At 44.0% G+C, this 25,861-nt stretch overlaps 1 protein-coding gene across 5 annotated transcripts in view; it reads right to left on the bottom strand.

Annotated features, from left to right (window-relative positions):
- The window catches only part of MYO1C (myosin IC), a 576,863-nt gene that overhangs the window by 198,852 nt on the left and 352,150 nt on the right, over positions 1-25,861 (bottom strand). For all 5 annotated transcript variants that reach the window (XM_086955217.1, XM_086955220.1, XM_086955221.1 and 2 more), the window contains exons 4-5: positions 3,865-4,063; positions 2,592-2,672 (exon numbers count right to left, since the gene is read on the bottom strand). In XM_086955217.1, the coding sequence (XP_086811343.1) occupies positions 2,592-2,672; positions 3,865-4,063 (280 nt within the window). The remainder of the gene's footprint in view (positions 1-2,591; positions 2,673-3,864; positions 4,064-25,861) is intronic.

The following is a 25,861-nucleotide window of genomic DNA, read 5'->3' as shown; positions in this document are numbered from 1 at the left end:
TCCTCTTGCTATGAAGGTCTGTCCAGTTCTATGGCATATGCCACAACTAAAATCGATTAGTAAATTGGATACAGAGATGGCATATTCATAGATGCTTTACGCCTTTCCCATGCATTAACAAACTGCAACCTGAATTTGTGCATCTATGCACAGCCTAAACATATCAATAAAATAATCACTCTGCCTCTGATGCAGTTTCAAGATGCGATTGCATTCTGCTGCATTTACAAATATGGAAACTACTCTACTAACATTTCTTTTAATATTCCTTATGTTTACAAAATGTGTAGCTATGATAATCCTTTCCTGAAAGAGCTGAAACATACCCCACATGTTCCAAATAAACAAAACTCCTACATTGCCATTCCAGTCATACTTCTTTGAATGTGGGCTGACATTCTTGTCAGTCTCCAATGCCTGTGTTATTTCTAGCACTTAAATCTAAATGTATGGGTCCAGGAACCTAAAAATCCTTAAAATGGTGCTGTGTATTTTAAAGACACATGTATGGTGACAGACACACTCCATTTCGAAACTCGCACATCAGGTGTTTTTACACTCACATTTGGTGCGGAAGTGGGTACTTTCCCTTCCCTTGCCTCTGGATTCATTGCAGATTGTTGGACAGTTAGATCAGTCAGAAAGATTGAGTTCTGTGCAATAACCGGACATAAATCTTCTGTCCTCTATAATCTGCAGACCCCGCCAATGATTGCACCATGTTCAATTCAAGTTTTTATCATCTTCCAGAGAGTATGAAACTATGACTTGCACAGCGAAAATGCAATTACTAACAGAATTAGCCTCCAATGCGAGATAAATAGAAGTGGTGTCTGGGTACGGTATTGAGTGGTTATATATATATACATAGCATTTTCCATTCCCTTTGCGAGGCCTAAGGAACTTTCTATATATAATCTATACCATTTAGAAGTTGCTTTACAGACCCAGAAGATCAATGGAGCATTCAGACTTTCATCGATATCCTGGTCTCCCTTCAATCGCATGCGTGACCAGATGTCTGTTGCAATTAAATCTATGTAGGAAAAGTTGGGGGACTGCAGGTGGTGAGCAGAGAGAAAGCAGTGTCTGCTTCACTGAGACAGGCGTAGTTGCCTTTGCGAATACTTACCATTTTTGTGTAGTGACTTTTTTGCGAAGGGCGTTTAGAGGGGTTGTATATTCCATAGGTAGGGCAAGCAGTTGGGCTGTGGATTTAAGTAGCAAAACAAACAAGATAATGGACGAAATGTTGCACAATGGCAAAACATTCACCCCCAGTCACAGATCTGGGTTTAATCCATCGTTATTTTGCTCACCAAGCCACACCAGTTTAGACATGGCCATATGCAAATCAGTCTTGACCCTGTGCCTCATTGGAACAGTCCAGCCCGAACTGCCAAGCCATGTCTTTCCTGGACCGGAATCAGGCATCCTATTTAAGTAGCAAGCCACCCTATAATTTTGGCCCATCCAGTTGTCCTGTCTGCAAACCCCTTTTTGGCATGAAGGCCTAACAACTTGTAGGGGTTTGATCTGTGTAATCCAGAAGGACACCAAGTCACCCCGATTGCTGTGTTACTGGTTTCAGAGAGCATCAAGTGATCCCTTTAGTAAAGTCATGTTTATGAGCGACTGAATCTTATTTTGGGAAATATCATGGACTAAGATCTCTTTAAGGGGGCACGTTATGAATCAATGCTCAGACTATGATTAACTGAGGAAACAAAGGTGCTTTGAAAATCAATGTTTGCTTAGGAAGCAAGGTTGTCTAACAAATAAAGAGGAATCCGTGTCCCTATGTTCTTTGTCATTTCCAACTCTTTAATAGCCTTCAGAAAAATCAAGTTAGGATTAGATACTGTCACATATGTATACACTAAAGGCAATGTGTTTGCAATTCTGCCCCAAACCAGCAATTCAGCTTAGGAATAATTCCTTTTGTAAATACAGTCACCATCGAAACTCTCCCCTGCACTGAATGCATCCCTGAAGAGTTATTTGAACCTGAATGCCATAAGGGAGAAATGCACTCAGGATGTTAAGTAGCATAAACTAAACTTTATTGGTTCTTGGCAACAGCAAGTGAGAGCTGTTGGAAGATGTATGCTATATTCATGTACCATGCATTCACATTTCCCAATACAGAAATCAAATGAATAGTGTTTTTGTATAGCACACTACTGCCCAAAGGCGTCTAGGCGCTTTCTACTTCCTATATTCCTACTTAGACTGCTCCTGTAGTAAAGGAGCAGAGGCTTGCTCACTGACAGCCACTGACAACAATTACAGGAGTCTGCTTTAATGGAGTTATATAGCATACTTAGGATCTTGCACTGATGATTTATAAACATTTTCTGGTGTCATTGTCGCCACTTAGTCTTTGTATATGCCGTAGAGACAACAGGCTGATTGAGTATAGAGGGCGCAAACATATGCAAGGATCAATGAAGTGAGAGATCATTTAGTTCACAACAAGGAGAGAGGATGCAGAAAACTAGAGGGGGAAAGGGGGCTGTACAGAAACATGCACAGCAGTACAGAAGTGAACATTTAAGACCTATGACTTCTCAGATGGACTTGAAAATTACCTTATAATCAAACTGCACATCCATGTACTTGCCGAACCGGCTTGAGTTGTCATTTCGTAGTGTTTTTGCATTACCAAAGGCCTGAAAATAATAAGAAAAAAACAATGCATCAAAAAATTACTATATAATTCCCATAGTAAAGAAAGGGCACATATGTGTCACATGTAAAAGAGTACAGTAAGAGTAACATCAATAACAGACAAATCCCGTTCAGGCAGCATAATCAACACATGATGCATCTCTGACAGCACTAACAGGAATGGAGCATATGTCGCCTGTGCCTCAATGAAACCTCAGAGTTTATGGAAGCTGGGTCCAGCATGAGAGAACTGGTGGTCACTCCTAGATGTGTTAGCATTTGAGGACAATGGAATGTGCATGTAAGGAAAAAAGTGGTATTGTCTGCATCATTGGCTAGTGTCTATGCTAGAGGACCATTCTATGTAGGTGTGTGCCTGCATTAAGTACGACGCGGTCGAGTCTGTCTAAGGAACACAGTAAGTATACATGTAACAAAGGAATATGGAACAGATTAGTACATACTAGGATCATGGTAGCAAAGATCCCAGAAAATTGACCTAGTACTTGCAGTGATAATCTCTCATCTGTATTACTGGATTAACCTCTAGTATAAAACACCAATAGGCCCAGTACAAGTCAAGAAACGTGCAACATGCCTCTGGTTCGGATTAAAACACCTCCATTTGCGCAAAGTATAGGAATAATCTAAAGGTAAAACCCTTAGTCTATTATGGAAGGAGTTCTATTGCCCCTTGCTGGACTACCTTGCAAACTGATTCCTCGTATCTTTCAACCACCAGCCTAAGGCCTGCCAAGCAACATCTGATATCCACAAGGTCCACAATTTTGATGGAAGACCCCCTTATAAGCAAGGCTCATCTCTTTGGAACTCATTATCTCCTACAGACGAGGCAAGAATCTGACTTTCTGAAATTTAGGTAGTCCAGGAAAGTAGCCACTTCACATGAACTTCTTTGACTCGATATGCTGCTAGGACAGTCACAAGCTTGATAACAGCCTCTTCCAGGCTTACATGTGGTGGCTCCTCCAATGCTTTAGCACCTTACCTATAACTGCAAAATGTGTCCGCCAGCTGTCCCTTCAGCTGAATTTTCCAGTCCAGGTCTCCCAGTATTTTTCCATTTCTGTACCTGTACTGAAGATGCTACGATACTAATGTATGCAGGACTTTACAGAACCCCAAATAATCCACAGATTTGCTTTTTGTTCCAGTACGAGCTCAACTATTTACCTCTAACACAGGATTGGACTGGAGCAGCCGATCTTTAATGGTCTCCACCTGGTCGCTGACAGGGCAGGTAATGGCGAAGTACTGCAGAATCTTCTTCGTGGCCTCAGTCTTGCCAGCACCACTTTCCCCGGATATAAGGATACACTGATCTCGCCTTTCTGTACGCATTGACCGGTAGGAGTTGTCAGCAATTGCATAGCTAATATAGAAATAAAGAGGAGAGACGGTCAGCCTGTTTCAAGAGAAAAAAAGCCTCAAAGGACTGTGCTGTGATGAGATATTCGCAACATGCCCACCAAATCAACAATTCTACCACCAATATTCATAAATCATTAGCTATCTCACAACATTCTGAAAATCATTGATTATCTCCATTGTGTCCCAGAATCAGAAACTCTGCCAGTGCACCTCAGAAAGCCGTATTGTACTAACTGTCTCAAAAATAAGTGATCACCTTTCAGAAACAGTGATAAATCTACATTATCTTAAATAACTCACTGTCCATAATGGATCCCTCTTGGGGTTCTGGCCTATCGTGCAGTAGCTGTCGAAGGCGAAGCAGTGCTTAGTCAAACACACATTTTCTCTGTTTACTGGTATAAAGTCATTAACATATATTTAAAAAAAGGAAGAGTTGGGTTCGATGTTAAAATGTCAATGTTCTTACAAAAGAAGAATAAATTATAAAACTGAAAGAGACCACTACCAAATTTTTGGGGAGGGAGGTAACAGAAAAGGAGAGTGCATAACTTCATGTTGTCTTTGGATCCGGGAGAAGATTAGATCACAACAGAACAGAGCACGAGGCTATTAGGGGAACAAAGGCAATCACTGCACTGTTAAGACACGGAGTGGCTTTGACCTGGAGGGCCCAACAAACAATACAATGTACCATGAATTGTACTGCTAAAGTCACTTGAGCCAATACAGAGTCTTGCAGTTGATACAAAAGGGGCCGGATGTATGTACAATGCTTTGCTAAAAGTGATCACAATTTGTGCACCAACGTTTACCGAATTCATTGGTATTTTGCAAACCGACCTATGTGCTGATAAATCGATCCACAAAATACTGAATCCTTGTGGGGCGCAATTTACACTACATCATTAATATTAATGAGCTATGTGCCTATAGCGCCCCACCATGATTTGTTGCCATCAAGGGGATAGTGGCCTGCTGGGGTAAGCATTTTGTCTGGTCATTTTTAAATAAAGCAATCATATTTAATGCAGCAAGGTTAATGCAGCAATGATTCCTTAAAGTAAAACAGGATGTTAAAAATAAAAAATAGATGCTTTACAAACTTTTTGTTTTGGGAGTCATCTGTGGTACTATGTTTTTTCCAAGATGCACATAAGGGAAAGGGGTCCATATTTAAGGTGTGAAAATAATATTAAAACAAGAATACACACCACAAGGCATTGGTATTAGGAAGGGATGCTCTAAACATGTCCTTAAAATACTGATTCTGTATGGTTTCTGAACATAATAAAGAATTCAGAAAATATTTTTCTAAACGTTAAATGGGCAAGTAGATTTGAAGAAGAGTTTTAACATTCTCAAAACTGTTGAGTTACCAAATCAGAGGATTTGCAAACGCTAAAACCTTTGTACATCTGGCCCTTAGCCTCATATCCAAGATCCACAGATGAGTCAAAAAGCTGCAAATGTAGGCATCCTATAAGAAGGGCCTTTTCATAATCTAGCCCAGACGCAATTGTGGTAAAAATCCGGCCATGAGAAATCAAGGTAAATTCTCCATAGGACTCTATGTAGGAAGAATTAGAATGATGGAACTGTGTTTGAACTTGGGTACTACAAAAAAGTATGAATCACACTTGAACCCCAGTTTCTGGGTTGTTTTGTGGTTAGCAGCCCAGAAATGCAGACCCTGCAGATCCTGCTGTTTAGGATCATGATCTCCATTTTAACAATATTCTGTTTGAGACAGTGTCTGCCCATCCACTCTTTAATCTCCATCATGCAGTGCTAGTAACACCTGGCTCCAGTAACCAGATCCCTATTGAAACGTCAGAATTAGAAGGCCCTTGGCATATCGACAGTGCTACAGGATGGGTTGAGGCGGAGGTTCAAAGTAAACAATATACAGGTTAGGGGATAAAGAGGAGCAATGGAGAACATTTGCTGAGAGAAGGCATCAGTGACAAAGGGCAGTAGAGAGAATTCTTGGTCCAGCTAATTTAAGAATGGTGTAGACCACGATACAGCAGCACCTTAAAGAGATGGTTTTAAAACTTTTTAAGAAAATGTTACGGTTGACAGCGCTGACTATGGTAGGCAAGTTCAGAAGGACCTGGCAGCTATCCACACCAACAAATGTTATCCAGCTCCACAGAAAGTACAGATTCAATATATCCATGAGAGTGAGAGCAACATGGAAAATATCCAGTCAGCCAAAGTACTCCATGATGTTCTGAAACAGTAAGGGCCTGCATTCTCAGGATGTTTGGGTGTAGTCCGCAGCACTGAGATGGAGCAAACATTTGCACGGCTTCCAAGTCAAGGACAAATTCTTTTAGAAGAGTGAAAACAAGCACCTGTTAAGGTAAGGAGCAATGGTCAGTCAAAGAGCCTTCAAAATCTGAATGGAACACGGTTTAGTAAGAGAGTCTTTCATAGGGTTTAACCTGAGCCAGAGCAAGTCTCACTGAGAGAGAGATAAGAGAAGCGGATATATACTTGTCATCTCACATATAAGACTTCTAAACTTGCAATTTTTAAGAACTTTGTGTCAAATAAAATATAAAGCCAACCGAACCCTTCGCATAGAGTGGGGCCACACAGGCCGAGGAGGAAGATATCACCTTCACACTAAGATAAGTTTCCTGTACACTGTAAGAATGCAGTTAGTGAGCCATTTTAGTTTGGAAGGCCAGCTATAAGTAGGACTGAACTTCTAATGCTGCAATGCTAGTGGCCATATTGCAGATGTGCTGCTGGCTTAGTGTCTCCCATAATGACAAAAGCTGAGGCTCAGCTACTGGAAATCAAGCAGTTCCCCCCCACCTCTAAATGAGACTACGGAACCTCAAGTCTTGCATCTGCAGATGTCTGCAGTTTTACAATGGATATTACAACCCAGCAACAATATAAATGGTCTTCTTAGATTCGATAATCTCCATTTCTTTTCAGTTGCTATGTCTTGACTTAACAAACCTGCAAGTTCTGCTGTACATTTAGGGACAACCTTGTCAAATGTTGAGGCGAACCGGTGAGGAAAAGCCTAGAGAGCTTTCTAGGGATCCTACTCAACCCATGCGCAACTCAAGCCTTTCATCACATTGCTACATAGGCAATGATGCCTGAAATGCAGCGTGAAGTTAAGTCCAAATCATTGCTTCAACTCAATGGAAAAATAAGAGGAGGACATGAACATAGTATAAAAATGCTGTAAGTACATAAATCCAAGCACTTTTTAAAAAGTTGTGCCTTTCTGACTGGTTTGATTTTAAGTTGACCTGCCTTTTGTTTTTTATCACGTGGGTTTGAAAATCTGTCAGACCGCTTGTGGTGCCTTATGTGCTGTTTAGGCATACAACGCGAAGGATAATGCTATAATGGTTAGAGACTATACCTAAAAAGCACCCCCATGCTTAGTCAAAGGTGGCTACTGCCCGTTTATTCCAGGCAACACAAGGACATACGTTTGGGTGCTACAGATTGTCATTGGCATTTTAATATGCAACCTTAGAGGAAAGTCTGTAAAATCTATTGTTTCCCATAATTAATTAAGGCTCGTACTTTACCTCTCTGGTACGTGGTATGCCCTGTGAATGTGTTAAAAGTGCAAGGGACCAGCAGACTGTGGACTTGAAAAAAATGTTTTATTAGGATAGGATGTGAATCAGGACAACATTGTGGAGCTCCTGCATTTGGCTGTCTGGAGATATGGCTACTGGCAGGCTCTGGCTTGTCAGTGTCCTTTCCTTAAAACTGTAGCTGTCTGGTGAGTTCGTGACACACACTGCCCCCTGTCGAGCATGCTTATCTTCCACGTTCCTCCTTCTCCCTCCCTTAAGTTTTGTGCTGGTTGTTTACCAGCAACCACAAGATCATGGTTAAGGATGTTTTGGTCACAATTAGACAATTCACTCGTTGGATTAAGCCTTTCTTCAGCCTGGTAGCCCGGCGACTCGGGCAGTGATGGAAAAAAGAACATGATTGACTATGGTTTCCCACCAGTACCCTCAAAGCAGTATAAACATTGGTCCCTTTGAGCAGTTAATTTAACTCATCTGGATTTTACGAAGACTGTGCAGTAGCTGCGAGAGGAAGCATGTAATGGATAGGAGCTTGCAGGTAGCTGATATCCCCTACAATCCATGGTGAGGCCTAGATTTTGGAAGAACCCCTGCTACTACACCTAACTTGCAATAAGAGGAGCTGACCTACCCAGAGAGAGCTGAGGAGAAGGTAATGACCAAGAGGACAATGAGCAAGAACCAGCTATTTGACACCTGAAGGAAAGATGTACCAAAAGAATGAAATGAAATGCCCATTAAAACCTTGAAGCTCAGCTGGCCAATCTCTTCAGGAAGCAACTGTGATATAGATTGTGAATCTGTAAGGACACACTAACTTTCCCAGTATACAAAGCGAGGTCATATATGCGCCAAACCGTCCCCAGAGACACAGATATGCTTCTCCTCACTCTAAGCAAGGGGTAGTGCCCTGGAGGCTGCAGCCAGACACTCCGTGTAAGAGTTAGAATCGTCTTTCTAGGCCTACCCATTTCAGAGATGCACAATTTCAAAGCTGATGCTGGTCACTAACCCTAAATTCCAGTTCTAACTGGTCAATTCTGTACGGCTATTGGGTGGCCTCACCAACTGAAAACATCATGACTATCCAGCTAATAAATAAAGCATATTGATGTTTGGTAACCAAGGAATCCTTGTTTTGAGTGCCCTCTACTTCCAGCACCTGGTCATCCTTCAATAACCTCAGGCCATTAGCATCTCAAATGGGTCTCACATTCCAGTGCTTGTACCCATTGCAACAAAGTTTCCTACTATCATTGTTGTCCTAATAGCTATTTACCAAGACTAGAGGATGAACCTACCTTTGAAATCCTATTTTGAACTCAATGGAATCCCTTTTGCACTTTTGGTTATTGTTTTGGGCTATTTTAGTGGGACATTCAGGCACATGGTTGTCCCACCTTTCACCCCAACAGTGACACATTGCTGCATTCTCACTGGGAGGTGGGTACCCAATTGATTGGATGGGAATAAAGAAATTGTAAGGAAAACCCCAACACTAATGAAGGCCCAATATTACCACCATCAGCCCGATCGCTAACATTGCAATTACATTACCATGTCATAAATATCTAGCACCTAAAAACTACAAAAGCATTCAGGGTCGCGTTGCAGCAGCAAATGTTTTAGCAAATTCAGTTCTTTATGAAGATCTTAATTGTAACTGTCCTGCTTGACTCATCTGTAAGCAGTAACAGCTCTGACTGGAAATTAAGTTTATGATGTATTATTTACCATGCCCTGTTTAAACGGAATTTCTAACTGGTTACCTACTAGAGTAGAGCTTGGCTACGGGACTTTATCTCCCTTGAAAAGTCAAGTGCCAAAAGTGAGTAACTTGTTTATCAAAGTGGGCTGCAACAGTATTCAACACCAGTGGAGTGAGTGGCAGACAATTTCCACCGGAGGCAAAAACTCTACGCTTTGTGGTTTATCATCAAGCTATAGAGTAAAGTCACCTGGAAACAATATCATATCGAGGAGGGCAGCAAATTATAATAAAAGTAAAACAAGATGTCAATGCGCAATTGATAAGCAGGGCTAGCCTCCAAAAGGTGGGAAAGAGAAAACCGGGGAGCTCTTCAGCAAGCTTTGGCCGGTAATAAGCTTCAGAAGACTCGCCTTTCTGTTAGCTTCTCAGCATTAACCAGCTTCTCCACTGCCACCATCTCTACAGCTCTAGCTTGTGGCATGTTCCTGTGGCTTCTAGATGGGTCTAACAATCTCTCACAGTCCCGTTTTTACTCCTCAAACTGATCCACTAAATGGCTTCAATTCCCTGGAGACCTTCTTTGCTCATGGTATTCAGCTTCGTTCAGAGCCAATGAGAATATGTAAATCCATGATCGCAGTGTTCACCACATAAATATGGATTTGCCACAATTCCCACATAATCCACCCACTTCTGTACTAGAAGCATATTTCAACAAAACAATTTTAGCTCATGAGGAAACGCTAGATAGCTCCTGCAACCAATGAAAACGTTAATTGGTTGCCTTTCACGTGATTGATGTATTCAGGCATTAAATAGGTGACAATGTTGCTCACTTGGGGGAAATATTTCTATTGTCCCCTTGAACCGTAGCCTGGTGATTGGGGAACATATTTAGTCTATTTGTGCTCCAGAGGAAAGGATTATTAATTGTCATGGAAATGTCTTGTTTCACTTTTTATGTCACATGATTAAACGTTCAGCAAGAGATGTTGTATTTCAAAGCATATGTTACATAGAAACATTGGTACTTTGAGTGGATAGATTGAGAGACAAGGGGGAAGCAGTGAAGAGAAACCCAATGGCAATGCGTATTTAGATTACATTCTCTAGCAGCACCTTAGGGCGAGGTTTAGAGTGCAATTGTTTACAAGGAGCAGCTATTTTTAAAAGGGTACTTAAGAGTTGAAAAGAGTTCACTATATTCTGCCTTTCCCAGATTAATTACTAATCCACCATATTTTAGACTAAGTAGCCAACTCACTGTGCCACAGAATCAGTTACTGTCACAATTTATCAGTGACGGTGCTACCGTAAGATAAGTGACAATCTCCTTTTAACTGGACATCAGACACTATACTACCTAGTCTCAATATGGGATTCAGCTGCCATCTCTCAAAGATCAGTGACCACCCCACCATGTCTGAAAAGTTAGCGACTATCATAATATATGTCAAATCTGTGACCATACCACCAAGTTTCAGAAAGAATACAAACACATATTTATGAATCACTAACTACCTATTAATACTTCAGAATTAGCACACCTAATAATTTAGGTTTATTTCACGACATCCCAAGGATCCGTGACCACCCTACCGAATCAAAAAAGGTCAGAGAGAACCCCACCAAGTACCTGAGACCAAAGATGCCCGCACAACATCCTACAACCAGTGACTATATTAGGGCATTTAGGTGATCAGTTACCATGCCATCATGTCTTAGAGACGACCCCCACTATATGCTGACCGTAATTTACTGATCTTTGACAATTAGAAACATCAGAAAACTACAACAAAGAGGGCCCTAAACAAATATTACACTATGGGTCAAACGTGCTGAATTACTAACAAATCAATGAAGGTTCCTCCCCAGGTCATAACTTGCCTTTCCATGCAGTTGCTTTGGGGCACTCAATGGGGTTTTCACTAAAGGCTGATGCACCATATTTATAACAGTGTAAAGTTTACAACTAACAAATATGTCCTTAAAGAAAAAGCACACTACTCTTAATTGTATAATATGCTACACAGAACAAATCCTAAATACAAGGTCTACTATTCTACAGAATAAGGGGCCAGATTTACTATTTACTGCTCGCAAAATTTCACATCGGTATTTGCGAAAGTAAGGCATTTTAGAACTGACCTATGTACTACTAGGTCGATTCTTAAAATTCAGAATCGTAGTGGGCCATCATACTACCTACCTCATAAATATTAATAAAGTAGCTTGCAAATTGTTTCTCAATATGATTGGAGGCCTTCACAAGAATGGTGAAGTGCTAGGGTCAGAAGACCACCATGCAACCTGACTGCTCTTAATAAAGCAAACTTTTTTTTAACGCAGCCCTTTTTCGTTAGAGGAAACAGGACTGTGTTTAAAAAGAAAATGTAATGTTTTTCTGTTGGTAGTGGTGTACAGGACCCCTGCTTATTCTTCAACAAACCTTTTTACATTCACAAAGTGTAAGCAGTTCTCCCAAAAGGCTATTGCAAATGTATTACCAACTTCTTGGTGGTGTTGGCAAAATCGCTTGTTTTATAATCAGTTTCCAGTCGGAAAACGAGGATACATAAGATAGCTGTTGGGTATTTGGAAAGTATGCCCAAAACATCTCCCTTCCAGATACAAAATTGGTAACTATTTAAAATGCCATTTTAGGTGTTGGGGACATAAAACTTGCCCGATTCCTAAATGGGAATAAGTACATAAGAAAAAGCATTTTAACAGTCGCAAATGTCGAACTGGAATGTTTGCGACCATTAAAAAGCATAGTACATCAGTCCCTAAGGACCTATTCTTGATATCCATCTCTGAATGTAGCAATATATGTAAAACAAATGGAAACTAAAGGTGTTTCTCTGCTTGTGCAGAAGCAAGGGCTGGATTTTATCCTCACTATAATCAACCTTTGACATTCTCTTAAACAGTATTTCCACCTCCTTTCTCCACCAAGCATAGTCGCACATCCCATAACAGTCTCTAACCTGTTAAGTAAGCATTAGGATTTTCTTGTTGGAAACTGTTATCTAACTTCTGACATCTTTAGCTGAATGAATCTGCCAGGATCTGAAAATGATGAAATGGGAAGATATGGAGAAGTGTGGCTCAATGGTTAGAGCGGCAGACCCTGATGCAGAGGTCTAGCCCGGGACCAGGGTTCAATTCCCTGCCACGGCGGGTCTTGGGCTCAAAATTCCACGGACCTGATAATTCTCGCCTCGGTGCCTAGTCTAATCATGGGTCCTACTCTGTAACTCTGGGCAATAGCTTGCTTAATCTCCACAACGGCCCCCACAACGCTAAGGATGCCTGGCCTCCACCTTGGGGGTGCCCAGGAGTGGATGCCTCACAGGGAAAGCCAGGACGGGTTCCACAGCGGTATTCGTACAAACACCTTGAGACCCTTGCGGGTGAGTAGTGCGCTATACAAGTATCAATTTACATTTAAGGGACAGGATACGCCACCAGGTACACCCTAACTTAGGGCTTCTTCTGACCCTTGTAGGTTTTGCATAATTAATTAGGAGGTTGATCCTAGTGCGGTCACCCTTAAACTGAGCAAGAAAATAAGCTTTCTAAAGTTGCTTAATGTGATAACAGACTATCACATGCATCACTCTCCAATAACACTCTGAAAAGAGTCCAACAATCCCAGAAGACTGATTCAGTATAAAACTGACCAAAAAGGAAAAGGTGACTTTTTATATTTAATCAGAATATTTAATACAGTTATTCTCCTTTTAGGATACTCTGGAGCATTTTGATCTCTGATCTAATAATCTTAAGTGGAGAACTCTCAGAAGATCACAGGACTGCCATGTAATTTTGAAGGCCACGAGGCTGGGTTTATTCTAAATCTTGTATTGTAGTGTTGGAATGGAAATGGAAATTGTGAAGCGCAGCCGAAAACTGGTAAAGAACAGCGCGAGTGACGATGTAGGCTCTGTTCGCAATTGTACCAATGAAAGAAAGACACAAACAACGTAAAGGGCTTTTTGTGGAGAAGACTCAAGATACTGAGGTTTAAGGCTATTAAAGATTCCTCCCACTATTTGGTTATCAAGAACATTTTCTTGTGCTTGAAGGAGAGCTTATAAGCACAGAACTGCACAAGTCTGCTGACTGACGCCTCAGATGATAGGTGTCGACCAGTCCTGGCCATAAAATCCAAACAGAGCAAAGATCTCTAATTCATATTGGCTTGCAGCACATCCCTTCCACTATATGCTGGGAGACTAGCTTGGAATGTCATCAATGTATATCACATATTGTGCACCTCTGTATGCCAGGTGCAGACACAAAGTAATTCTAAGAACACATGTTCCTCAAAAAGTATCAATGCACGTAGGTTCCTTTGCAAGTGGGAAATTGTGGAAGCATTCTGGATTTTTGACACCAAACGACTGAGCAGCAGGAGGAATTGTTGGGTGGGGCATATAAGGAAACATATATTTCAAAGATATTATAAAGTGTGACCTAGGGCAATTACTTGCGTGATCGAAGGATCTATGCTTTTCAGCTCAAAGGCTTTCCGCGTGCTCATCTGGCAAGCCACCAGCTTGGCTCCAATAACTTGTGAGAAATCAAAGGCAGCTACCAAGCCTTACTAGCCAATTCCTTTCGTGACAAAAAATATATTTCCCAATAAGAAACAATTTAGTTTATATTACTGTTGTTTGTAAGACACAAACTGAAAAACTACGGTTTTGGAGCAATAACAAAAACACCCTGACTCGGAATACAACCCAAAAATCAATTCAAACATTGAAATCAATCAAATAATTTGAAAAGTGGCCATTATGGACTATTCCAGGAGAACCTACAATAAACATTTATTAAAGTAGCATTTCATGTTCAGTTTAGAAGTGACTGGGTCCCCCTGCTATGCATGAAGAGGAGCAAAGACTTAGATTGCCTAAATAGTTGCCACTGAAGGGTGAGGGCTGCTGTAGGGGCTTATGTGGCCCCCATCCGTATACAGCCCCAACAATTGAGCCATTAACATCCAGTTGTATTACTCCTCTTACCACTGATGCAGAGTGAGGATTTTGCCATATTTCTTTCAAATTTACTATGGGACATCCTCCTATAATGGGACGAGACACCGTATTTTCAGGAATTAAAGTAGATGCACCTTAATTTCACCCCCTAAGCAGCCACAACATGCACCTAGATGTTGGAAACACACCTTTCATCCAACGTCGTCACTCTGATTCATTCTGGACACCTACGAGACGCATTCCCCAAACATGCCAGCTCTCTGTACCAAAGGAAGTGAAAATGTTCTAACCAGAAAGTGTCTTGAGAACTGCCTTTCAAACCTCGCAATCCCAACCAAGGATAGTGGCAGACCCCCAAGCTTCCAGACTCCACACTGCCTCCCTTCCCCTTTTAAAGGCATACTGACGTTCATAGCAGGCATCATCAACTGCTTGAATAAATATGAAATCTTCACCCCCAACACTAAAGGAGCTGACTGAATATCTATTTAAAGAACAATACTTTATAACACAGAAATAGCCCACTTTCTCTTTCGGGACCCAGTTACCCCTTCCATCACTCAATGACAGTATATTTACCTTTGGCCCTGTTAATAAGCCATAGAGATGCTATGGTTTAGGAAGGGAGATAGATGTGTGGGGAGGGGGTTGGGGGCACATTGTTGCAAGGGCTGTGAGGGCTAGACGTGGGGTCACTTGTAAGGGACATCAAATGAAGGTCAGGAGCAAGAGGCTTCAGGGGATGGTGAAAAGGGTCTTTTGGAGATGGGACAAAGTGACCGAGAAGCTGAAAGAGGGAGCATCAGCATAGGGGTGCGTAGCTTTTTTTTACTATGTGTACTATGGGACTACAATACTCACACACTTTTCAAAGACTGTAGCTGAGCAGCAGATGTGTGCTGGTTCTCTGTTTAGCACAGCCATGACTCAATACTGGGAACAGTACCAGAGTTAGGTTCATCAAACTACTTGTGATGCCTCAGTGTTAAGTTGCAATAACAAGCTGGGCTCACCCCCAGTTGTGGGTGATACAGTGCCTTGGAAAATGCCCCAATTAAGATCTCAAAGGTATCTCTGGGCAAACTTCTGGACTTGGTCGAATGGGCACCATTGGGGATATCCCAATACGTGTGGATCCAGGACACCTCGTGTGGATTCCTGACTGAGATGGCATGTCTGGAAAAACAATTCACTCAGAACGGTTTACTCTGAGGAGAGGGTTTGTAGGTTTTTAGGTCTCACCTAGCGAATGCAGCGCAGCTGCTTTGCTTGGCGAGCTCTATTGCTGTGGCTTTTGTTCGGAAAGGGAGACAGGAGGTGGCACGCGCGGACAGGAGATGTGCACGCGTGCGGACAGGCGACGTGCACTCCATACGCGTGCACATCTCCTGTTCCTGGAGGCTGGCAGCGCGCGCATCACACGCTTTCAGTTTCCCTCCCCCGTCGAGTTCCGCTGTCCTTCCTCTTAACAGTGACATGCCTCCCCGTACTTGGCTGCAGGGTGTTGAAGATATATGAATCTGCAGGGGGCGGGAACCTTAGGCAGACAGTTTGTGTTTTTAAAAGAGAGAAATGAAGGCTGTTTCACATAATAAAACACTACCAACCTTTGACATCTGAAACTACCTGACCTTTCGTCAGATATAACAAGCATTTCTAGTGCCTGTGAACGCAGGCTGACTGAAGCAGTGAAGACGGGTGGGATTTCTCTGCTCCTAAGTGAAAGGCTGCCAAGCACAACAGCACAATAAAAACACCAACAAAAATCGGTTCAGCAATCTCTAAGCATATAGCTAACTGCTGTCCGGCCCCTTCTGTAAATCATTACACCCACCTCCTTGAGTGTGTCGAATCGATCGGAGATGGAGCGCGCGCACAACTGTGCACCAAAACCTGCCCCTTCCAGGCGAAGACAGAAGGACTCATTTGAGGCAATCTGAGGCACCCCGATTAATCGATTTCCGTGCAATAGGAGAAGCCTGGTACAATCACCCTCCACTATTCTGCCAAAAGTGGGCCCCACATGCTGCGGGCGGACACCAGGAAACCAGGGCAGAGAGCTCTGAGAGCGGAAAAGCACCTTGTGCCAATGGACGAGCCGGGTGAGATAGGTCAGGCCTAGGAACCGCCAGACCAGGCTCTAGGCTTCCGCGTGCACACAGCGTGATTCTGGACAAAAGCTTTTGGGTTCCCGTTGTCTCAGACCTGCAAAGACTGTGAGCGCCTAGATGTGATCTGGATCACGAAGAGCGATATGCAAGATTGGCACGAGAGAGAATGAGAAACGCAGACACAGAGAAGGAAACAGTTATTTGTAACTTTTTTTGTAACCCTAAGTCTGATGAGAGAATGTTTAGACGTGGACTCAGTGAGGCCCGAAAGTCGAGCTACACCTTCCCGATGAAGCCCAAACAGGCAGAAGTGCATCTGAGGCTCCTTGTGGCTTGTGTGGAAAAGACGTGAAACAGCCTCACATTATTTGCATATGGTTGGCCCACTAAGGCGTAAAAGAGAAGAAAAAAGTGCATGATGTTATACCCAGCAGCACAAAGTTCCAGTCATTCTATCACACCCTTTGGCTTTCATTTGATTAGGCTTGTGTACGACTGTCAAGTAAGCGCTGAGACTGCCAGCTTCTCCTTTGCTGATGGTGGTGCATTTGTGACGTCTTTTTTAGTCTAGAAGCCGTAGTGTGAGATGTTCACCGTGCGTGTTGTTCCCTAGAGCACCATGAATTAAATATTGCAAATTTTTTGCTGAATGTAAGTCAACCTGTTGAGATTACGCGCCACTTTTGAGCTCCTGTCTGCTTGCAGTGTTGTCTTTTTTTACCAACAGCATCAGTGAGATTGTTCGTCATTGGTGTCAAATAAAGCTTCATTAATTACAGAGCCTGACTGTCAATAACGTTGCTGACCCTCAAACAGGGCACAATATGTCCATGATTGAGGAAAGTTTTTGAGAAATCGCTACCTTTGCTTGATAGTATCATGTGTAACATGACATTTTATTTAAAGTATGACAGCATACCGACTGCTCAGGACCTCTGATACTTTTAAGTGTATATTCCTTATTGAGGCTGTGGATATACAACCATTGCCTTGACCTTTATTCTCGAGTGAAAACCAAAAGTGAAGTGTCATAAGGGGCTGTGCTGTGTGTAACTGATCACAGATGGCATATTCTCTTTCAAGATGTCCACAAGAGATCTATTTCCCGAATCAAATGATTCATTATTCTGCATCCAGGCTCATTTTGGGGTGGAAGGCTTTGGGCACATTTAATCAATAATATAAGAACCCCCACGACTGCCTATGAAAGCATCAGCACATTCACCTGGCCAGCCACCCAGGGACCTCCCTAACTAAGGTCAAATCTGGGGCCAGAAATGCTATTGGAGGCTGCTTGACTCTGAACAAGTGGATGCCGTTACAAAAGGTGCTACGGTTTAACACTTGGGATGAGTTATAATAATTTTTAGGTCGAGCCTAGGCATCGCAGACGCTGCTCTGCGAGGCATGCTGTATACAGGTAGGCACTTGAAGCTCCGCCCATTTTCCCGCCCACCTTTTTATTTGGCTCCATTTAGTGTCCTTTCTAAATCATTGCATTTGATTCATAAATGTGCTTAGTAGTCCCTCCTTGGAACCACCTTGTCTGCATTTGTAACCTCCCCTGAGGACTGGACTTTTTAGGTCTCGCCTAGACGAAAGCAAAAGCGAAGCTTTTGCTGTCTAGGGCGAGACAACTTAGTTGTTACTTTTGGGGGAATGTGGACAGCAGAGTTCCACGCGCTTTTTCTGGCCGAGATTTAACCTCAGGAGCGCGCACATCGCCGTGCCTCATATTCCCATTCGCAAACAAAGCCACACTCACGCATGCGCACATACACAGCCATACACAGGCACACACACACTGCATACACACACGCACCCCCCCTTAAACAGACACACGCGCACACAGACAGACAGACGCACGCACAGACACACTCAAACAGACACATGCGCGTACACCCCCACCCTCAACCCCACTCACCGGGCTCCTCTCCCCTTACGCATGGGAAGGCACTGTAGAGCTCTGTGCCAGAAGGAGCGCTGTTTGAAATCACCGCCGCCGCCTGGGATAGGGCTGCGCTGAGGAGGGCTGGACTGTGACTAAAGCGCGGTTGCAGCGGAGCGCTGTGTGCCCGTCATCTGCCCGTTGTTGGAAGCGGCGCTGCCTATGCCAACTCGCCGCCACCAGGGTCTGGGCGCACTGGGTAGCGCCAGGAAGCGAAGGAGCGTTGTGTGGTAGGAAGTACCTCCACTGCCCCCGACCCGAAGGAAGCGTGAAGCGCCGTGCGGGGGAAGCACTGTGTGAGACTGTGGCCCACATATTGAGGAAGGCAGCGTAGTATAGACTCCCACAGCGGCATTGTAGGGAAATTCAAAGTTGCCTCCCCGTAAATACCGCCGCAGCCCGGTAACTTCGGGAGCCTCAGAAATCCTGAGCGCAGCTCCTCTGACGTCAGACGAGGAGCCGCGCTTGGATTGGTGCCGGTGGGGCCGTTGCCTGGAAACGGAAGACTCGTCGACGCCGGGCGGGAGGGGCTTCTTCGCTCCTCACCCGGGCAGCGCCTGCAAGGATCTAGCACCCCGGAGACCCACGGAGCCTCGCACAAGTGCCTACAATCCCTGCCGCAGGTAACCATTCTGGGTTCCGGGTTGCTGCGAGTAAGCGGGTTGTGGGCCGGGCAGGAGGGTTACTTAGTGCCTGGCTCTGTCACTCTGTGTTTCACTACTTGTTGCCTCCTTTCTTTCAGACTGCTTTCCATCCATCCATATGACTTGTACCTGTTTGATATTGAATGTGAGATTAACATCGTCATCGAGCAAGCTGTGCAAGAGGTGTGGCATTAAGTTATTCAGCAATGGTAAATGAAGCAAGAGATGGGTGTTTGGACATGTGCTGCTACTATCCTGGCTGCTTTCTATTTGAGGATAATGAAAGTGAAAGAGGAGTGTGGAAACATATTGAGGTACTGCTGACTTTGGGGTGCAACTGGGGTCTGTAAAAGTAGAAAAATTGCTTTAATTTTCTTGAGTTTCAAGAAGGAGTCGGTAGCCATAGAGTTTGGCAAATTTTAGAGAAACTCAGTATATCAAGGAACTTAGTACACAAGGTCATGTACAAAGCCAAGTGTGACCCTGAGTAAGTACAATAGAACCTGAGTCACTTGAAGTTCTTCAGAGCTTTCCTGTCCTCGATGTTTCCTGCAGGGACACAGAGGCATATTTAATGATGTTGAATATGATGGTTGAAAAGTAATGACACCACGATGGAAAGTCTTTCTGATTTGTGCTGACAATCTCAGGTAAAAATAAATGCTACATTTCAATTCAATATTGAGTTTAAATGTTCTGCATAGTTTAAAGCAAACGTAATGTTAAGTTGAGAGATGCAACAGCTCTTGCCATAAGGCGGACAATGTTGTTGCGGGCCAGTATGTCCTGGACAAGAAAGCACTGGGTGGCGAAAAGCAAGTGAGCTGGCCGGTGGGTTTCCTAAAGGACAAATGGGCCCAGAAAATTGGTAAACCTTATAGGAAATTAAATATTTGGTTTGGAGAGGAGGCCTTAGGGTAAAAGAGGGGAGAGAGATTGATTTGTAATGGAGTAGGTGCAGATATAGAAACATGATCTATTAGCATGGCCTTGATTTAGATCATGACAACCTCGGCATCAATCAAAAAGAAAGGGGTTTACTTTGGGGACCAAAATTGCTATTTTTCACACTTTTGTATGGAAGAGACATGTATTTTGTTCATTTACAATACCAATAGCTCAAACGCGTAAATGCGAGACCTATTGCATTGCAAATGCTTGTTACTTGTGTTGTTACACAGTCTGCTTTATGTAGTCTGTGAGCACTACTTTCTTTAATGGTTTTCCCCTATTCCACCCACGACGTGCTTTCCTACAACGCAGCACACCGCCCGCTTTACCCACGCCGCCCGCTTATTTATTTACTTCGGCAGGGTGGTCCGCTGTGACTATAGTGGCTGCACTTCTTTATTTATTGTATTTGTAAGCACGGTCTGCTATAACTTTATCAGCCGCACTACAAAACCTTTTTTTCCCCCAGTGAAAGTGCCCCATACCATGCTTTCACTTTAATAGTGGCCACGCCCCTTTCTTCAGACACGGCTTGCTGTAACCGGAATATGGCGAGCAGCGTCTATCGCAAGGGGCGAAGCCACCATTGAAGTGGTCTTGCATTTGCAAGAGTTTGAATTATTGGCATTAAAAATGCCAATGTCTTTTTATATACATGCTGGTTTGCAAAGCACATAAATAAAAGGCACGGTCATTTACAATGGCAATAGCTTAAACTCTCGCAAATGCGAGACCTGTTGCATTGCAAATGCTTGTTTCTTTCTGCTGCTTCTGCAGAATAACGTCATGCATGCCCTATAGTTTGTAGATACCTAAAAAAAAGACATTTTCTCATGAAGCCTTTCACTGAAAGTGCACAAACTAATTTAATCTGAAATAATAAATGCCAAAAGGGTTCTTTGTCTGGGTGTATCTGTGTGGTTGGTTTACATATGCTGAGAAACAGGGTGCACCAGTTGAAATAAACACGCTTTTTAGTGAAAGAGTGTTTTCGTTTTTTATTTTTTTTAAAGAGAATAAAAATGGTTTGCTTCTAATTACCACGGTATCCCTGGATCCCTCTTTACAGACTGTTAGTAACCCAAAAGCATTGACGTCACTTCAATTGTGTACTGGGGGGTGTTTGCTGGGCTATAACAACTTGTGTTTCAGATTCAAGCATTGAGCTAAGTTCCCTTGTGTCACCGGTGGTTTGGAAGGCAAACCTTGTAGAACCGAGCCAGAAACTCAGTTTATGCAACAGCTCAAATAATGTCAAAGTGTAATGGGGATCTCCCAAAGCTTTTCTGAGATACATTTGTTTGTCTTCTTACAATGGTTGATTGATTGATTTATTTATTAAGTTCCGCAGATAACAGAGCAGCAGCTTAGGGTCACATGATTGATAAAGTTTCATTTTCAGGTTCACTTTTCAAATGAAATTATTCCAAACCCTGTCTTCACATTATTCAAGTATTGTTCACTGTGTTACTGTATGCACGAGAGTGATCTCTTGAAAGCACAGTTCATCTGCACCCTCTTGCACTACAGTGTTCAAAGTAGCTTCGGAATGGCAGAATCCATGCACAATTCTCAGGAAAACCAATGACTCAGCACATTGTTTCCATTTAGATTCATTATATGTACATTTATCTTTTACGGTAGCCTCAAAATATTGCATGGCTGCAGCCCTCCTTGAACTAATTTGCCCATCTCTGCTCGGTCATACGAGCGTTGCCTTTCCTTTGGAACGTACTAGACACAATATCTCCTTTCTTTAAAAGCACAATAATACATGGGGTACTGATCCGAAAGCCCTCACACTGACCAGAGTCATACACAAATGTCTCATAATGGCCACCCAGCCCACACTTCAAGTAAATCTATTAAAGAGGATCAATCTGAGGTAGGGTTAAGGCAAATGTTCAGTATTCAGTTTCGTAGTCCTCTGGCGAATGCTGTCAATATCACATTAGAGCCAATCACAAAAAGGTATCTCACAGTACTTAAAACATGCAACACTTACTACCCGTTTCACTCTGCTGGCACTGCTTTGCTTACCCCTGTTACCGTACTGTTTTCCTTCTAAGCACCCATGTGCATGAAGATGCTTGGCTTCAAGAAAGGGTTGGTGGCTTTGTTGTTCAACCCCCTCGGTTCACATTCACTTTTAATATTGTATTGCTTTTCCTTTTCTCCACATTATTTTAGTTTTATTTATTTAATTACTTTACATTTTGCTAGTATTACCTACAGGCAGTGGAGCCTTCCTGTTTGGTGAGGGGCTGCTTGGCTCCGGTTTGAGATTTTTTTGTCCCTCCTTTGTTTTTAGGCTCCGTTTGCCGGCACCTTAGATATGGCCCCTTGGCAGGCAGACTAGCTAGGACATGACCAGTGCACAGACGTGTCTCTGGTACACGAAAGGCAAGTCCGTCTGCGCCCAAACGGCACCAGGGGCCAGGACCCCTGCTATGCCAGGAACCTCTCATAGGCAATATTTTTCTGATGAACTCAGTAGTCTGGCTGTGGGGTCGGCCGCGTAGTGTTGCCATGTCCTGGATGTCTCCTTAGGATGCTCCAGATGTCCGAATTGTGGGTTTGTTATGTTATGTTATGTTATGTTATGTTATGCGTTTTTATTTGGCGCACAGATGCTCCAGCTAAGGAGCGTCCTGGCGCCCGACAAGGCAGCTGCACAACACAACAAACAATAAAAACAACATATGTAACAACTAAGGAAATAAAAAAGTTTTCACCGCACGGCGAAAGGATAGCAAATCGCTCATAGCGCGAATTGCCGGGGGTAAGGAACTCCACAGAGCAGCTGCACGCACTCGAAATGAGCGTCCACCGGCCCTACTCCGCTTGAAGCGCGGCGCAACGGCCAGTTCAAGGTCTGCCGATCTTAAGGGTCGCGCTGGAATGTAATTGGCCAGGAGGGCCATGAGGATCGTTGCTGGAGACCCCTTCAGAATTTTATAGGCGACGCAGAGGACCTTAAACTGGATCCGCTGGGCCACCGGGAGCCAATGCAGTGACCGCAGGGTACTGGAAGTAGGACAGAATCTTGGGAGGCCTACCACTGCTCTAGCTGCGGCATTCTGAATCCTCTGTAAGCGCCCGATCTCTGCCACATTCAGACCGGCCAGCAGGGAACTCGCATAATCCAGCCTAGAGATGACAGTAGCTTGGATCATGAGTTGCCTGGTAGGGGCATCGAAGAACTTGAGCACAGGACGGAGCCCGCGCAGGATGCCAAAACAGCATGCAGCTGTGCGTTTGGTGTGACACACAAACGTAAGGGAAGGGTCCAGCCAGACCCCGAGGTTCTTAAGCTCGGCGACTGGGATGGGAGCAGGACCCAAATCCCCCGGCCACCATCTCTCTCCCCACAGTTCCGGCTGTCTGCCAAAAACCATGACCTCGGTCTTACTAGCGTTCAGCTGAAGACAGTTGGACGTCATCCAGCTGGCGACCGCCTGCAGTCCTTGTTGAAACCTGGGGGCATCGACTTCGGCATCCCCGCTGATCGTGACCGCTAGCTGGGTGTCATCGGCGTATGACACCATGGTCATATCCCATAATTTGACAACCTCAGCTAGCGGCCTTACGTATAGATTAAACAACGTAGGGCTCAGCGAGGAGCCTTGGGGGACCCCCAGGTTTAACGGATGGAATTTGGACTGATAAGGTGGGACGGTCACGCTAAAGGCCCGGTTGGTTAAGAACGACCGGAACCACTCGAGAGCGGTGCCGGTGACACCAGCCTCCTCTAGACGCAGCAGAAGGATAGGGTGCGAGACGGTGTCAAAGGCAGCGCTTAGATCTAATAACACAAGCGCTGCCGTTTGTCCCGTGTCAAGCACGGAGCGAAGATGCTCCACCATGTAAAGCAGAGCCGTCTCCGTGCTATGACCAGCCCTCAACCCATTCTGCGTAGCGTCGAGGATATCTGCACGGCAGAGATGTTCCGAGAGGACAGCATTTACGTGCGCCTCCATAACCTTAGCCGGCCACGGCAGGAGTGAGATCGGCCGATAGCTCTCCGGCTTGCTTCCGTCCAGGCTGGGTTTCTTAAGAATAGGCCGAACCATGGCTCGCTTCCACTTCAGTGGAACTTTGCCAGATGTTAGTGACAAATTGATCAAGGAACAAAGCGGTGAGATGTCGTGAACCGCTAGGTCCTTGAACACATCAGGGCAAAGTGGATCCTCTGGGGACCCAGACTTCACTCTGCGGGCCAAAGTGTCTAGGCTATCAGATGTTAACAAAGGTAAGGAGTGTAGTCCCTCAGATGGTAACGGCTTAGAGGATGGATTAGCCGAGGGAGTGACCAAAGGAAAGGCCCGATAGATGGCATTCACCTTTTCCAAGAAAAACTCTGCCAATTTTTCACAATGCTCAACCGAGCTCTGATGTGACGTTGTGACTTTTTTGGCAGTGAGGTCCTTCAGTACCTTGAAAATAGCCTTAGACGGGTTCGAGCTATTCCTGAATTGTGCAGCATAAAATGCGGCACGAGTTCTACATACCGCCCGATGGTACACTTTCACAGTCGACAGATATAGAACTTTCTTCGTGCTGTTATAGGCTTTACGCCACGCCCGCTCTGCGCGCCTGCAAGAGACCTTCAGAGCCCGCAGAGAGTCGTCGTACCAGGGGCTGACCTTGCCAGCTCCAGTCTTACAGGTTACCAAGGGAATAAGGGTGTGCAAGGCCCTGGAGACCCAGTTGCAAAACCTGTCATAGACCTGATCAGGTGAACCCAAGATGTCAAACGGGTCAGCCGATAAGAGGTGGAAAAACTCCACCTCTTATAGGTTTATGCTAACTAAGCAGTTTAGGGCCCGGTCTCCGAGCAAGTTGGAAATATCTAGTGAGCCTCAGGTTGACTGTTTTGTTTTAAACTGCTGGTCCGTTGCGAAACATAGGACCAAGATTTTCGATTTCCTTAGGGACTAACGCCCAGACGTGCTATTCCTAACAGAAATATGGGAATATATGACTTTTTTTCGCATGCCTTTACAACGCATGCCATAACAACGCGGGTGTTACAATGGCCACGTTGTTATTTCGCATACTGTTACAACACAAGTAGGAACAACTACTTGCTTTTAGTATAATTTACTATTCCAACTTCAGTTTGTGCGGACACTAGGGAAGGTGTTGGTTTTTAAACCCAACACCTTTTCCCCCTAACGCAAGTCATTGTTCCAGCTTGCGTTGTAACGGTGTGCGTAATAACGCAGTTGTTGTAACGACCGCGTTGTTATGGCATGCGTTGTTTAGCATGAAAAGTGTAAGCAGTTTACCATAATATGGCTACCGGATAGTTCCGACAAGTTCCAGCCCGACATCCTTAGCACTATCTGTGATGTCTATGCACTTGTTAGAAACAATCGCTCCCCCCAAAGGGCAGGGGAGATTGCGATAATTTTTAAACATTATATCAGTTTCACTTTCAGTGATACTGAATTGATAGATTGTGAGGCCACCTTTTTCAACTTAGTCTTTTTCAGTACTCATTCGATGGCAGGCTTTCTTATTTATCGGCCCCATGGCCCTGTCTCTAATTTTGCTACTTCGCTAGCTGACTGTCTGCCCTTTTATGCTTTACGTAATAACAACTTGGTGGTTATATGGGACCTTAATATCCATTTCGAGGACGCCAGTTGTCGCCTGGCCTCCTCTCTCATAAAAGATCTTGATATCCTCAACTGTCCCAACGGGTCATCAGCCCGACGCATATCTCAGGTAGACCCGGTGTTTGCCAACTCACATGTTTTGACTGTTTGAACTCCCATTCTGTGGTCAGATCATTATTTGGTCCCCTTTCAGCTAGGGCTCTCTAGACCACCCATGAAA

This window comes from Lissotriton vulgaris, chromosome 2_1, assembly GCF_964263255.1.
Source record: "Lissotriton vulgaris chromosome 2_1, aLisVul1.2, whole genome shotgun sequence".
NCBI classification, from domain to species: domain Eukaryota; kingdom Metazoa; phylum Chordata; class Amphibia; order Caudata; family Salamandridae; genus Lissotriton; species Lissotriton vulgaris.
The sequence above is the reverse complement of the archived record's forward strand: the minus strand, read 5'-3'. Positions and strand labels throughout refer to the sequence as shown.